Source organism: Meriones unguiculatus, chromosome 9, assembly GCF_030254825.1.
Source record: "Meriones unguiculatus strain TT.TT164.6M chromosome 9, Bangor_MerUng_6.1, whole genome shotgun sequence".
Classification (NCBI taxonomy): domain Eukaryota; kingdom Metazoa; phylum Chordata; class Mammalia; order Rodentia; family Muridae; genus Meriones; species Meriones unguiculatus.
In genome coordinates this window covers 118,599,306-118,615,816 of record NC_083357.1, presented here as the reverse complement: position 1 = coordinate 118,615,816, position 16,511 = coordinate 118,599,306, and the positions used below count along the sequence as shown (strand labels likewise).

The window sequence follows — 16,511 nt, the reverse complement described above, 5'->3', positions numbered from 1 at the left end:
TAAAGAATTAATAAAATATGGTAATATTGAAAAACTAAAGACTACATTTCTCAAATATGTATTCTATTAAAACTAAAACACAAATGAATCAAAATTCAATATTTTTGTATGTGGCAACTAACTGGCCCTGGGGACGGTGCTAATCTTTGTCTGCTCTAATCCAAGCATACTTGGTGGCAGCACAGCATGGAGAGCGCTCTTGGCGGAAGCGGCTTGTCAGCATGGGGTGGGAAGCATCAGGTTTTAATGGAATACTGGGACTCAGTGCCTATGCTTTAAGCTCCGGGCTTTTGTTGTCGCTCGCTCAGGCTTTTATTTTTATTTTTAATATATTTTATTTATCCTTCTCATATATTACACCCCAAACAGTTTCCACTCTTCCCCGTCCCCTCAGCTCCCCTCTCCTCCAGACCCACTCCTCTTGCTTCCCTTCAGAAAAGAGCAGGCCTCCCATGGATACCAACCAGCAACAGCAAGCAAGTTACAGTAAGTCCAGGCACAATCCCTCATGTCCAGCAAGGCTGGACAGGCAACCCATTAGGAGGAAAAGGGTCCCAAGAGCAGGCGAAAGCGTCAAGAGCCGCCCCCACTCCCCGTTTGCTTAGGCTGCACCGTGTGCTATACATGCACATAGCACAGGCTGGCCGTCAACGCCCAACCGTCTGCCTGCCTGAGCCTTCTGAGTGCTGAGACTCCAGGCAAGCACTATGTGCCCAGCTGGATGAAGCTGGCAAACAGCTGCCACAGGGAGTGGCGCCTGGCCGTAAGAGCTGACATCCTCCAGGATAGTGTCCTTTGTGTGGTCCTCCTCTGGTGGTTAATACTATCCTGGCGCACCTGGAGCATCCCGTTTGAGTCAACTTGGTTTCTGTTCCTGCTTCTGTCCCTGAACATACTAACATAAGGGATGGAGGACGGTGGAACTCACACCTTTAACAACAGGGGAACATATCAAAAACACTGGCTAAAACAAGCTGGTGCTGGACCTGGAAGAAAGGGCTAACATCTCCAGGCTTACTACATCCCAGATGAGGGACCACTGAACCCCACACATCCTGTGTCAGCTGGCAGCCCAGAGCACAAGACATGAAAACCCACTGAGGCTCCTATTATAAATTTTCTTAAATGAAAGACTTCAGACACAGTCAAAACTAGACTTTTTACTGCAATGGATCCCTAGGTACCAACCACCCAGCTTCAGCAATCATTTTAAAACTAATTTTAAGTTTGTATTTCAGCAGTACTAAAACCAACTGAGCCTTCTAAACATTACATCACTATAAGTTAACAGCAAACACTGAAAACATCACCAATGCGATGTACTATCATTCACATCAGCACTGTAGGAACATAATCAGTTCTGCTTCCGCACCACACTTCCTGTAGCCTACAGCATTCTCATCAGTAGTAACGTGCACAAGAGCTACCACTCACTAGTGAAAACAACCCCTCACAAATAAAACACTGTGCTTAAGAGACACAGCACGCCCCCTTAGCCTACAGTACGACCTTACTTCTCTAACCATCCACACTCTGAGTGAGGGTTGATCCTCTTACCCAGGGTCCTCTTTCTTGTTTATCGTCTTTAGGTGTGCAGATTTTAGTATGTTTATCCTATCTTATAGGTCTAGTATCCACTCATAAGTGAGTATATACCGAGTGTGTCTTTCTGCTTCTGAGATACCTCCCTCAGGATGATCTTTTCTAGATCCCACCATTTGCCTGCAAACTTCATGATTTCCTTGTTTTTAATTGCTGAGTAGTATGCCACTGTGTAGATGTACCACAATTTCTGTATCCATTCCTCATCTGAGGGACATCTGGGTTGTTTCCAGCTTCTGGCTATTAGAAATAAAGCTGGGTAAGATAATCAATCCTCATTCAGAATGGCAAATGAGAGAGAGAAAACTGGAAATAGGACAGGAGCCTGCCGCAGAGGGACTCTGAAAGATTCTATCCTGCAGGGTATCAAAGCAGAGGCTGAGACTCATAGCCAAACTTTGGGCAGAGTGCAGGGAATGATATGAAAGAAGGGGGTCATAGAAAGACCTGGAGAGGTCAGGAGCTCCATAAGGAGAGCAACAGAACCAAAAAATCTGGACCCAGGGGTCTTGTCTGAGACTGATACTCCAACTAAGGACCATGCATGGATATAACCTAGAACCCCTGAACACGTGTAGCCCGTGACAGCTCAGTGTCCAAGTGGGTTCCCTAGTAAGGGGAACAGGGACGGTCTCTGACATGAACTCAGTGGCTGGCTCTTTGATCACCTCTCCCTTAGTGGGGAGTAGCCTTACCAGGCCACAGAGGAAAACAAAGCAGCCAGTCCTGATAAGACCTGATAAACTAGGGTCAGATGGAGGGGGAGGAGGACCTCCCTTATCAGTAGACTGGGGGAGGGGTATGGGTAGAGAAGAGGGAGTGAGGGTGTGGTTGGGAGAAAATAAGGGAGGGGCTACAGCTGGGATATGAAGTGAATAAACTATAATTAATAAAAAAATAAAGTTTTTTAAAAACATCCACGTTCAACCAACTAGTGTGTGAAGAACTGAGAAGCTAAGCAGAAGCACACACAGACAGTACAGTTCACCACAGGAATGCTGAGTACAAGGACACACACAAAGAGCACACCCTCGACTAGACACACACGCCAGCATGCCAAGCTCTGTCTCCAATCAGTGTTCCGCGAACCAGCAACCTTCTTAGACAAGGTCCAGTCCACAGCAAAGGCCTGGCATTGTCTCATTACTTCTGCTTCTTTGCCGGTTTGAGACAGCATGCACTTAAAAGCTTAATTTTAGAATGAATGTGGGGCTGGCCAGGAAAAAGCACCAGCAGCAGACAAAAGTGATAATTAATGTTACTGCATTTAATCCAGTGAAATCTTCAACTTACTACTTTCACTTGAAAATATTTCCTACTGAATTCCAAAATTAGGGGTTAAATACAAAAACATCAATAAAAATCAGTTCTAACAGAAAAGAGAGTTACTATACAATAGTACTAAAATTAAATATAAAACACAACATAAAAACACAAGATAATTCTCAAAGTGACCTTTCTACATTAGTTTCCAGAATTTCAAACTTTAACTCAGCAACTTCCCTTGTCAAAGTGAGCTCAGCAGTGACAGCCTAAAGCCTCTAAAGTGAAAGGGTTAAAAAGCACTTCAGGCCTCTAACAACCAAAATCTGCATATAATGTCTGAGACAAACAAATCGCAAATACTAATGAGAAAAAAAGACACATGTTCAAATAAGTTAGGAGAGATAATTATATTTGACTCCTCTAGCCAAAGGCAAAAGTTCTAAGCAAATTAAGAAACATTTGATGTTGAAATGTATCCCATTTTTCTATTTGGTCTATATTGTTTGTTTCTAGATTATCACATAAAGTTTTGCACTAAAGTCAGAAACCACATTATTTTAAAATTTAATATAAATATCCACATACACCATTCACCTCTTTCTTTAACCCAAAGTAAAATAACACAATAACAAAAACCCTAAGCTCACCATGACTTACAAACTGAGAATTCCTCCCTCACACAATGTAAAGCACCTTTTCAAAGAAGCTTCCCTGCATGCCAGGAATACAACCGGCCTTCAGCCTCTTTTATTATTATTATTATTATTATTATTATTATTATTATTATTATTTACATTTTATTAACTCTGTATCCCAGCTGTATCCCGCTCCCCCCATTCCCTCCCAAGCCCTCCCTCCCTCCCTCATCTCCTCCCTGCCCCTTTCCAAGTCCACTGATGGGGAGGACCTCCTCCCCATTCATCTGATCCTGTTTTATCAGGTATCTTCAGGACTGGCTGCAAAGTCCTCCTCTGTGACCTAACAGGACTGCTCCTCCCTTGGGGGTGAGGAGGTCAAACAGCCTGCCATTGAGTTCCTGTCAGAAATAGTCCCTGTTCCCCTTACTATGGGAAACCAATTGGTTACTGAGCTACCACAGGCTTCATCCGAGCAGAGGTTCTAGGTTATATCCATACATGGTCCTTGGTGGAGTGTCAGTCTCAGAAAAGACTTCTGTGCCCAGATATATTTGGTCCTTGTCGAGCTCCTATCCTTTCTACGTCATACTAACTCCCCCTTCTTTCATATGATTCCCTGAACTCTGCCAAAGGGTTGGTTACGAGTCTTAGTATCTGTTTTGATGCACTGCTAGGTAGAGTCTTTCAGGGGCCCTCTGTGGTAGGCTCCTGTCCTGTTACTTGTTTTCTCCTACGTCCAATGCACATCCCATTTGTTTTTCTAAGTGAGGATTGATCATCTTACCCCAGGTCCTCTTTCTTGTTTATCTTCTTTAGGTGTATAGATTTCATTATGTTTATCATATCTTATATGACTATATGAGTGAGTATATACCATGTGTGTCTTTCTCCTTCTGAGATACCTCACTCAGAATGATCTTTTCTAGATCTCACCAGCTGCCTACAAATTTCATGATTTCCTAGTTTTTGACTGCTAAGTAGTATTCCATTGTGTAAAGTGACAACACATGCTGGAGAGGTTGTGGAGAAAGGGGAACCCTCCTCCATTGCTGGTGGGAATGTAAACTGGTACAACCAACCACTTTGGAAGTCAATCTGGCGCTTTCTCAGACAACTAGGAATAATGCTACCTCAGGATCCAGCTTTACCACTCCTAGGCATATACCCAAAATTTGCTCAAGTACACAACAAGGACATCTACTCAACCATGTTTGTAGGAGCTTTATTTGTAATAGCCAGAACCTGGAAGCAACCCAGATGTCCCTCAATGGAGGAATGGATACAGAAATTGTGGTATTTTTACACAATGGAATACTACTCAGTCTCTTTCCAGCAGTCACTGCTAAGGACTTCGAACATGGACTTCTGATCTCTAGTAACCTGCAACACAGTCCTGCTATGATGCTGGCCTCCAGGGCGACCAGAAGAAACTGGAAGTCTGCAGTGGCCCATGTTATTGAACCACATTGTTGGAAGGCTAGACAGATTCAGTTCATTTCTCCCTCTCAGCAGCAGCTCTCAACCTATGGGTCAAGACCCTTTTTGGAGTCACATATCAGATATTTATATTATGATTCATAACAGTAGCAAAATTACAGTTATGAAGTAGTAATGAAGTAATTCTATGGGTCACCACAACATGAGGAGCTGTATGGAAGCATTTCTCAGCATTAGGAAGGCTGAGAACTACTGCCCGATGGTGTCTTCAACTTACAGTGGGTCTAGGGACACAACATCCTAAGGCGATGAACCTCTGTTAGTGTTCAAGAAACAAAGAGGAAACTCACAGTGACAGAACACTAGCAATGATAAGTATCAGATAAAAGAACAGCCATCATGGAAACAATTCTGTACTACTTACTCAATAACAATACAAACCCAGCTAACTCACTAACCACCAGACAAATTCAAATCAAAATCACAAGAAACCAGCACCTTGCAACAGACAGAGTGTGGCCACGTGGAGCAGCCAGTAGGAGAAACGCACACTTACACCTCCTCATAGACATACCACTGCTTCTCACAGGCCGAAAGGTTAGAAAACAGAACTGAAAGCAAGAGTCCAGAAAGCCTGCTGTCCTGAGCAGGCTCGGTGGTAGCAGCTAGCAGAGAAAAGCCTTCCAATATGCAGCAACACACAATGGTTACAAGTGAGGCTGGCAACCCCATACAAGAGAACACAGGACTCAGAAACTGGATGAAATTAATGTGCCACTGATAGTTACAACATGGATCAATTACAAAATAAGTTTGCTGAGTAAAAAATGGGAGGAATCCCTTCTAAACCTAACACAACTTGTATGGTTACATCTGTCTAAAATCCTTGCAAAGCAAAACAACCTAAAATAACACAGTGGATCCCAGTCATCTAGAGGGAAGAGGAAAGGCACAGGAGGGGAAGCGCAGATGTGAGGGGCCCATGGACACACCTTTCTCCTGACTGTGGTTGTGATTTTGGGAGCATGCAGCTAAAGCAGAGAGTGAGTCACTATGGGTGTGCTTTATGGAATACCAATATATCTCAATAAAGCTTCTTACTGAAATCGTAAATAAGCAACTGTAAGCAAGTATTAAACTGTTTTTTAATAGTAAATAATGAACTGAACAGGAATGGAACTAAGAGTTATATACAATTTAAAGTACAAAATTAAAAATGACAGGTTGACAGATGAACACAGAAAAAGACAAAGACATTAAAAAGCAAACATGGGAAAATATCTCATCATGTAATAAATTCCGTAACTGTTTTTCTGCATCACTTACATGTTTACTCATGAAACAAGAGGGGGCACTAGTCAGCGTCCACAACCAGTGGCCCCGATGCCTGCGCAAGTCTGTGTGACAGATGGAAGTAACGGCAGCCCCAACAAGCATTGGTCTATGTTTAGGAAGACGCTTCTGTCCGGTGGCTGCTGCGACAGGCACCCTAACCAACAGCAACTTAGAGAGGAAAGGGCTTGGCACCATTGAGGGAAGTCAGAGCAGGAATCCAAAGAGGGCAAGAACGGCAGCAGTGCAGGAACCCAGGGAGGCTGCTTACCTCAACAATATGGCTGCCTACAAAGCTGTGCAATGGTATATGGGAGAGTCAGATGTAGGCGGATCTCTATGAGTTCAAGGTCAGCCTGGTCTACAGAGCAAGCTCCAGACCAGCCAAAATAAGGGCACTAGGAATAAAAATTTTACTTCTGGCCTCATCTCCTGTGTTCTTGGTTTAACAATGTCACTGTAATAAGTCCATGAACAACCTGGTCTCTTCACATGAGATTTACTGTATTTAACTATGTGTGTGCGTGTCTGTGTGAAGCGTGTGCAGGTGAGTGCACACACCCACAGAGCCAGCAGAGGGGGTCACAGCCTGCAGAGCTAGAGTGGCGCTAGGAACCACCCTTGGGTGCTCTGCAGCAGCAGTATTTACTCTAACTCTAGCCCCAAATTTACATTTTAAAATCTGAAATTTTCAATATTAAAATCTAAGGAACAAATAATATAACCAATTGAACAGAATGGTGACTTTTCCTCTTCCATTTTCATAATTATTCATCAAGACCCAGACTACAGAATGAAAACATTCACTTGTAACAATCATCTAAAAGTCAGTAAATGAATTAGAATTCTGTAACACTGCTTTCTGGAATAAGACAATCATGTCTGGCTGTGACAGACTTACCAAACTCCTTGCAAAGTCTTTGTTTTCTGACAGGAAGCCATAACCTGGGTGAACCTTAGGATTGAAAACAAAAGGTTCTTTTAACTTCGTTATATTTTAATTCTCCTAAGCCACAAGTCTTCACTGTTCAAGTGACTTCCTCACCCACCGACTCTCTCCAAGGAGAATCAAATTCCTCCTTTGCCCCACCAGCAGGCCACAAGGGCGTCTATGTGCCTGCCCACTGCACCCGTCTGCTCTACCCAGAGCAGCTCACCCGAGGCTGGCCAACACGTTTGGAGGACTTCACAAGGGCTAGGGGGCCAAAGGGTACGATCGACAGATCTTTGGAAAACAGAGAACTCGGGCACAGCTGCTTCCAAAGCCACTCCTCCGTGGCGTGGGGCACAGCTGCTTGCAAAGCCACTCCTCCGTGGCGTGGGAGCACAGCTGCTTCCAAAGCCACTCCTCCGTGGCGTGGGAGCACAGGCCTTTAATCCCAGCACTTGACAAACAGGCCGGCAGACTGCCGTGAGCTTGAGGCCAGCCCGTCTACACGGTAATTTCTGGGTCAACCAGGGCTACGCAGAGAGACTCTGCGTAAATAAGAAAATAAAGCCCAAGCTCTAAGTTACAAGTTCACCTTATCACTACTAGCAGAAGATGTTCAAACACCCCCTCAGCCGCTGCCAAACAGCTCTTAGACGGAGGTGTGGTCTGACTTGTACTTTGTCCCATCTATTGATTTCCCCTCTGATATCTATTCCTTCTCTCCTCACGTCACATGTGAGCATTCGCAGTTACTGTGCCGTCTTCCCCAGAAGCCACAGTGCGCAGTCTAAGCTGTGTCCTAATCAGTCACTTTTCACTCTATCACACGGCAACCAGAAGCCATGCCAACACCAGTGCTGCGGCAGCCTCTACTAAAACACCTCTAAAAGGAAAGTCAGATTCCTGCAGGAGCCAGAGCTGGAACCTGAAACAGCTATAAATCTGATGTCTGAACCCAAACCAAGTGTCATGGGCATGTACAAGAATAATTCAAGCAGGAAAAGCCCTTCACTCCGCCATGTCACCAGCACAGAGAATTCCACTGGACACTTCTGAAGGGTTTTCCTTCTGTTAAGGGCTAATGTGCTGCAAGCATCCACAATGTGAAGTCTAGAAGAGGGTTATTTAAACGTCTTTCTAAAGAAATGAGCAGAGCACTGAGGCTCCAAGCTGGTGCCGGAGCTGTCTTTCATCTGACTGTGGAGATAACTCTGCTTCTAACATAAAATGTAAAGCCAGTTCTCTGGTTAAAATCAAAACTTACCATAGCTCATGTCAGAAACTAGTTCCCACCCACACACACCTTGGACTCCACCCCATCTAACCCAAATGAGGAGTGCAGAAAGAATTTACCAATGTAAGTTATTATTATTTTGTTGACACTAACAAAGTGAAACAATCAGCAAATACGCTGGTTTTATTTCTAGCAATGCAACTGAGTGTGCACAATGTTTAAATGACTAAATTGGAATTTAAACACTTCAGAACCTGATTATAATACAGAAGTTTCCGGGTTTTGTTTTTGTCTTGAATGCTCTTATTACACTGAAAGGGTTAATACTCAAAACTAATTGGGATTTCTTTCTTCCCGGCAAAGAGAGCTGAGGCCAGCAGCCACCTGCGGCATGAGCCGCGACACTGCCAGATGCCAGAAAGCCTTTGATTTCCAGGAGCGAATCCGGCCACAGTTAACTCATGTGACATCAACTAACTGCAACAGCATTTTCGATCATTCTTTCTTATTTTTTCTAATACAAACTCTAGCTTTCTACATATGAAACAGCTGCAGTAGATAGGTTCATTCAGACTCACAGCTTGGGCCCTGGTTTTCCTAATGGCTTCCATGACGGCATCCATGTTGAGGTAGCTTTTACTGCTGGGAGCTGGGCCAACACAGACAGCCTCATCCGCCATTTTCACATGAACCTAAAGAGACAAATGCCTGCATTAACAGATGCTCTGAAAAGAGAATTAGAATCACCCATCAACAGATACAAAACTACAAACCTGACTGTGTCACAGTTCCCACACAATCAAATTTCTCTTCAAATGCCAGCTAAAAAGCAACAATGCAAAAAAAAAAAAGACTCAGGGTCTGTATTACCCATGAACTCATTTATTACGCATGCCTAACCAAACAATTTCTATAACACACCTGTATCCCCTCTCCAGTTCATCCGTGCATAAATCGGGAACCAAACCTCCCTCACTACATGGAAGCAGCACAGCCCAATATGTTAATAGCAGGCACATTCACGCCTCGGTCCGAGCAAGCTCCCCAGGACGCTGGGTAAATAGAGGGCTGAATGGACGGCTGCAGTGAGTGTCACTGCACAGCATCAGGTCAGCACCAGCCTCAGATTAACGCCCAGAACTAAAGAGTTCACTATCATCACACATGAACCAGAAAATTCTGAGAAACATGTAAATACTCTCACATTAGAGCCTTGTCCATTTTACATTTAGTCTAAACTGTATGTGTAATAAATACCCACTCTATATAAACTCATCTAATTCAAGCATGCGCTGTCTGTTTTTATGACAATTCACCCAACAGTGTTTCAGTCTCAAAAGGAGACTAGGTAGGCATTCGATCGTGAAAAGAACAAACTGTTTAAATTTTGAAAGGAATCTACCCTTTTTAAAACACTCATACTGTGTTTCTGAACTGGTATCTCCTAATGATTTTACAGCTTAAGAAATTCATAATCTTATTTAGTTTGAAAGGCAGACACATAAAACTGGACATAAACATATACCTGAACATTTCCATTGAGGGGTGAAATCTACAGCAGAAAACAAGTATTTCAGTGTTTCTGAGTTACAACCTTCAGTTCTGAACTAATTTCTAAAAACTACTTTTTGAGATGAGATCTGAAAATTAAAAAGTAGCATTTTTGAAAAAAAATCAGAATTATTTTTATTAATTCAATAAAAAGTCTCCAATCAAGTAATAATGTCATTGCATACTGAAAGGTAAATAAATCATAACCTTCTCAAGAAAGTTATAGATTAATATCAAATACTCAAATGTATACACTTCTTTAACGGCACAAACTGCAAAAATACATAAATAAATAAATAAATAAATAAATAAGGCAGGCTTGCATACAAGGAGCTTTCACATGGTCCTTCCCTCAGGGCAGGCTCTCTCCCTTGCTTGTTTTTGCCTGGCTTATTCCCAGACCCATGTTTCTCTGTTGCTCTCAGACATTTCAGATTCCACTACTATCATCTTTGTTGTTGTCATTAAAGCTGGGGGTTTTGTTTGCTTTCTGTAAAGAAAAACTTGAATACTTAATGATCCCTTTCAAAGAATGCATTAGCCAGGTAAGGTTAGCCATGAAAGTTAAGCACACACATTATATAATTTATCTCTCCCGTGTGCAGAGTCTTTCCTCAGCACTTCACACTTGGATGACCCTCCTTTAATCTGTACTCTCGCAAATACAAGCACTGAGTCTCATTCAACTTAAGAATCTCATCTTAACATCTTTACCATTGTTGTGATGTATCCTCTTCACAAATCCTAATGATACGCAAGAGAAAGACTATGTCTTAAATTCTTTTTAAAATCTCCAAACATGTTATGTGCAAAAAGATTCAGGGTGGAAATTTATTTAATAACTTGCATTATTAAATGGTAAAACTATTGTCTCTGGAGGTAAAGAGGAAAACACCCCAAGTCTCTAGAATGCACACACAGAAGGGCACAAGAGACCCTGCTGCTGTGACCCCTGACTCCGGCCTTGTCTTCCCTTCTGTGATGTTACATACACAGCTTTCTTTTCTGTTATTCTTTGGCTAGCATGGTGGACACTTGCCTGCATGTCCCTGCCAAGGACAGGATCGGAGTCTGACATGTGGCAGCTGATGATTCGTACTGTTCTAACAAACACTCCACAGCGATATGTCCAGGCAGGTCAAAGCTGCAATGGACTTGACAGAGGAAAGGTGCACACACACTTTCTGGTTCTCAGAAATAAATCTCACCACAGAGGGATAAATACCCCAACAGACCTACAGCCTGGCCGAGGCGCAGCCCTCTGGAGAGGAAAACACCTAGAGTCCCTTGCCGCCTTACTTGTCACAGAAGCAGAGGGCCGCGGAAAGGCTGGTTCTTAAAGCCTCTGGCGCTCCTAGCAGGTGTGGTAGCACACGCCTCTACCCACACAGTAATCAAGAGGCAGAGAAAGGCAAGGCCCGGCAAACTGGGGCCAGCCTGGTCTGCACAGTGAACGCCTGGGCCGCAGGGTGAGGCCTTGAACTTCATGTGGGCTGCCAGGTGAGTGTTGGTATTATTGTTGTACTCTGTATGTGAGGTGTTCTCTTTGGTTTAATTATAGTTTCTAACTTTGTAGAAGCACCTATATGATTTTGAAGAGACTTTGCTTACCAAAGATTTTGTTTCAAAATTTCAACATCTTAAAACAAATTTTTAAGTAATTTAATTTAAAAAAGAAAACATATCACTCACACTTTAAACTGAGGAAAATTAATCCAATAAGATTTGCTATGGTTCAAAAATAAACCATGTTGGTAGTAAAACAGTTCCAAATCCAGAAACAAGTGTTTTTCAAAAGAAAGTCCTGCGTTTTATTCAAGCACATGCAGTTTTGTATTTTTTTTAATTCCTTGTAGGAGAGTTGCTTGGCTTAGCCTGCTATTTCCTAAGTATTAAGCCTCTGGGGTCAATGGTGTTATTTTTTAACTTACAGGACTGAAAAAGAACCATCTTCCCATTCTCTTTTATTAGCGTGCATGAGGCCTTGCAGTCAGACGACAGCACCACACACAAAAACCTAATTACTTAAATACTTGTCAGTATACACAAGTTAAGACTGATGCCTAAATTTTAAAACTTTGCATTAATTTTAAAAATCCATACCAGTAAATGAGATGCCTGAGATATGTTGAAAATATTCCAATTACCTCCTATGTTTATAAAAAATTAAAAAAACACTGTACCTCAGTGCTTAAAAACAAATGACTGAACCAGGCAGCATATTTAGCCTAAAGCGTGACGGTCTAAACTAGTGTAAACTAGTTCACTCCGAAACATGAAGACACTTCATGTCTTAGCACCCAAACATTCCTCTCAATAAGACCTGACTCCAAGAGGAGAGCCATGAGTCTCCCACGCCATAGCCTTCAAGGCAAAAAACTCCACACAACACTGACAGAATGGAGACTAGATAGAATTCTTGCCTGAACCAGCAAGGCTCACCCAATCCAACCAAATCTAAACCACCAGAATCCACCAAATCTTAGCCAAGCCTCACTAATGTGAACATAACTAAGAACTGGAAAGGGAAGAAAGGAAAGTCAGCCACACAAATCTTAATTTGAAGCATTGAAAAACGTTATTTTCAAGCAATCAGATAAACCCCTATTTCTAATGAGACAAACTGATCTCTGTACTTACTCAGGACATCTCTTCCCCGAGAAATGCCTTACAATACCGGGACTCACACAGAATCCCCTCAAGATAAGCAAAAACAGCGAAATGAAGCCATAAAGACATCAAAAAAATTCTTTAATATTTTATTAAAGAAATGTATTTGAGTCACAATTATTTTGAATAGTAGAATTTAAGGAACTTGCTACTTTTCAAGGTGTAAATCTCAATCTGTAAAACGGCAAGAACAAAACAGCTGCAAAACTTCTGGCCCTTTTTTGTTCATATGAGTGTTTTGCTTGCATGTATATTTGTATACTGTGTGCATGCAGGGTCCACAGAGATCAAAAGAGGGTATCAGATCCCCTGGAAATAGAACTACAAATGGTTGAGAATTACCATGTGGGTGCTGGGAATCACACTTCATTACTGGAAAAGCAATCAGTGCACTTGACCACAGAGCCACTCCCCCCCCGCCCACTTTCTATAACATGTTATTTTATCTGTTCACAAAAAAGAAAAGGATCAATCAGGACACAGGTTCTACACTGGGTTGTCTTGTGGGGATGCAGGAATGCATCTTGACACAGGACACAAAACAGGTTCTTTGTAGACACATCAGGGAAAAGAGAGCTGTGAAGGAAGAGCAACAAGCACTGAACCCCAAGCACAACCTTAGAAAAAGGCGTGTCTGTGGGGCTGGTGGGTGCACAGCGGACAAAGGGCTGTGGGACACAGCAATGAGGAAACCAAGATGTGCAAGGAAGGAACAATAGGGTCGGGTGGGGCTGCAAAGGTCAGAAGCAGAAGGAGAGATGAGCTGTGGTGTCAATTCCCTTTCTTTTGTTATCTCGGGGAAATTTAGAGAAGACTTTCTAGGACACGAACAACACCTGGGATGTGAAGCACTTCCAGGAAGCAGGGAAGCAGGAGAAGAGGGATGGCACTCCCACAGAAGGCGAGCCAGTTCAACCGGAAAACACTACAGGAGAAGGAAAGCAGAGAGTGAGAGACAGAAAGGCAAAGGCGCACACGGGCGCACTCAACAAGGGCTGGTGAAGAAGAAATGCAGGCAGTTTCTAGCTAAAGCAGCTAACCTCAGGACATTTCCCTCTTCTCTGTGAAGGAAGAAGAGAGGAGTCAGTGATGGAAAAAGAAAAAGTTGAAAATGGTCGGTGTGGGCAGGGAAGCACAAGCCAATCAGAGAAATCCAGGAGAAGTGCCAGGGGCCTGTGCATTCACAGTGACCCTCAGTGACCCTTTGTAGTAAAAGAACTGGAGTTGCTGTGTATACTCACATGTGTCAGTGTGTGTGTTCAGGCGTGTGGGGGTGTCAGAAGCCTTCCTCAATCACCCTCCACCTCCTCCACGGTGAAGCAGGGTCTCACTCAAACCTGGAGGACTGGGTTATAGGTAGGTAGCACGCCTACCAATCCTCCAGTGCTTGTAACCCACTGAGAGTCTCCTCAGCCCCTGAGGAGACAGGTTTTCCCCTGGCAAATCACATCTCCCTTGATCTCGGAGGCAGACTCAAGACAATAATGAAAATAGAAGGTAATCTTCCTGGGCTGGAAAGCAAAGGAAAAGTGAGAAAAGGTGCCTCGTCTTCCGGGAAGACAACTCTAGTGCCAGGCGTACAAACGCAGGGTTGTCAGCACTGCCCCATCCACACACAGTGCAAAACACGTTTCCACCGATCACACACAGTGCAAAACATGTTTTCACCGCACGCAGGTAAAACTCTTCAGAGGTCATCTCTTCCCCGAGAAATGCCTCACAATGCCGGCACTCACACAGAATCCCCTCAAGATAAGCAAAAACAGCGAAATGAAGCCATAAAGACATCAACAAAAAAAAAAAAAAGAAGAAGAAAGAGTGCCTACACAACCTACAGTGCTTATAGCATTTAATAGTATAGAATTGAAGAGTTCAAAGTGAATGAAATGTTAAACTGTGTCTTTTACATCACTTACCATAATAAAGTCTACACATACAACTTATGGCTGTAACTTATGGCAACAGTGGAAGCACACATTTGAGGCACTTCCCAACACAGTATAAAGTAAGTAGCCAGCACCAGCTAAGAAATACAGGGATTGCAAGGAAAAACAAAGGAACGGGAAAGAGCCTGTAAGGACAGTCACAGGGCTGAATCTACACGAGTTTACACAGTTCTCGTGAAACACGGGCAGTCAGCAGGTGTCATGGCATCTCAGGGCATTCCTACAGCACACACACACACATACACACACACAAACCTGTGTGTCTGCATTTGCAGAAATATGACCTGCACATTCATACACACAAGCACAAAATTACATGCCCAAATGGAATCATGCATTGTGATTCTTTGTGTGTGGAGTTTTCCATGGACCAAATGGCTTTGAAGTTCATCCAACAGCCCCTGTATGCTATGCAGGAAAAGACCTTTCTTAATTTCCTTATCCTATCTACTCAAGTTATGTACAGGTATTCGAGCTTGATTGAAAACAAGTTTTAACGCTTTCGCAGTAAAGGAACAAATAATCACTGATAACCTTCACTCAATAGTCCTTCAATGTCTTTCCTTCCCACTTCCTGCCTTCAGGTATCCTTCTAGAGCCCCACAGCATTTTTACATGAATATGTGATGTAAAAGTACACTTACAGTTTTCTTGGTAAAACTCAGTCACATATGGATTATTCTGTGCCTTGTCTCATTGAGTTCTGAACAGTCTGTTTCAATTTCTAACTGCTACCCAAAACTCCTAATAATATAGAGAACACGCTTTAAACCATTTTCCCAGTATTGGAATGGTTTCTAATTGAACTGCAGAAGCCTCCGTTAATACGCTAATCTGTACACAAGCGCGTGCTTCTAGAACAGCTGAGCGCATAAACACTGCAAACCAGACAACCAAGAGCTTACGTCAGTTTGCACTCCATTAGGAGTGTGTCCCTCAGCAAAGGAAACTCGACACTTTCATTTCAAGCTAATGGAGAAAATACATTTTCACTTTTTTTGTTTTGTTTTTGTTTTTGAGACACGGTTTCTCTGTGTAGCACTGGCTGTCCTGGAACTCACTCTGTAGACCAGGCTGGCCTGGAACTCACAGAGATTTGCCTGCCTCTGCCTCCTGAGTGCTAGAATTAAAGCAATGGGCCAGCATGCCTAGCAGTTTATTTCTTTTTAATAAACTCGGTCATACTTGTGAATTTAATTCAAATTTTCAGGACAGGATAGCCAGGTTCCTTGCCAGAACGTAACACTCAGGAGACAGAGGCAGAGATCTGCCTAGATTCTCCACAGTCAAGGCCAGCCTACTCTACCTAGTAAGTTCTAAGCTAGTCAGAGCTACACAGACCCTGTCTCAAGTAAATTAAATAAATAGATATAGATAGATAGATAGATAGATAGATAGATAGATAGATAGATAGATAGATAGACAGACAGACAAGCAGACAGATAGTAAATAAGCCTGCAGTCAATTCTCTGGCACCCACCAACAGGACCGGTATTTTTTTTTTTTTTTCAAGACAAGGTTTCTCTGTGTAGCCTTGGCTGTCCTGAGCTCGCTTTGTAGAACAGACTGACCTCAAACAGCGATCTGACTCCCCAAGTGCTTGGATTGGAGGTGTACAAAACCACACCCAGCTATGACTAGATATTCTTAAAAGTGCATTTCAAATGGCATGCTGTCAGGGAAACACTTAATGTGATGCAAATTATAGGCCAAATAAGAAGCCTGCCCTGATGCATACGCACAAAAAAGAAAGGGCGCTTTAATCATGAGCTACAATTTTTTATACTTAACAAAAACAATATGAAATTATCAAAAACACAAATCATTTAATGTATAATTTTGGCGTGTGAAATCTAACTTATTGAGAGGAAAAATTACACTTGTTCCTCCACTAACGAGGAAAT

The 16,511-nt window shown here is 42.8% G+C and overlaps 1 protein-coding gene across 3 annotated transcripts in view; it reads right to left on the bottom strand.

Moving 5' to 3' along the window:
- The window catches only part of Pcca (propionyl-CoA carboxylase subunit alpha), a 288,912-nt gene that overhangs the window by 234,210 nt on the left and 38,191 nt on the right, over window positions 1–16,511 (bottom strand). For all 3 annotated transcript variants that reach the window (XM_021644430.2, XM_060391661.1, XM_060391662.1), the window contains 2 exons: window positions 9,019–9,132; window positions 7,177–7,230 (listed from right to left, as the gene is read on the bottom strand). In XM_021644430.2, the coding sequence (XP_021500105.1) occupies window positions 7,177–7,230; window positions 9,019–9,132 (168 nt within the window). The remainder of the gene's footprint in view (window positions 1–7,176; window positions 7,231–9,018; window positions 9,133–16,511) is intronic.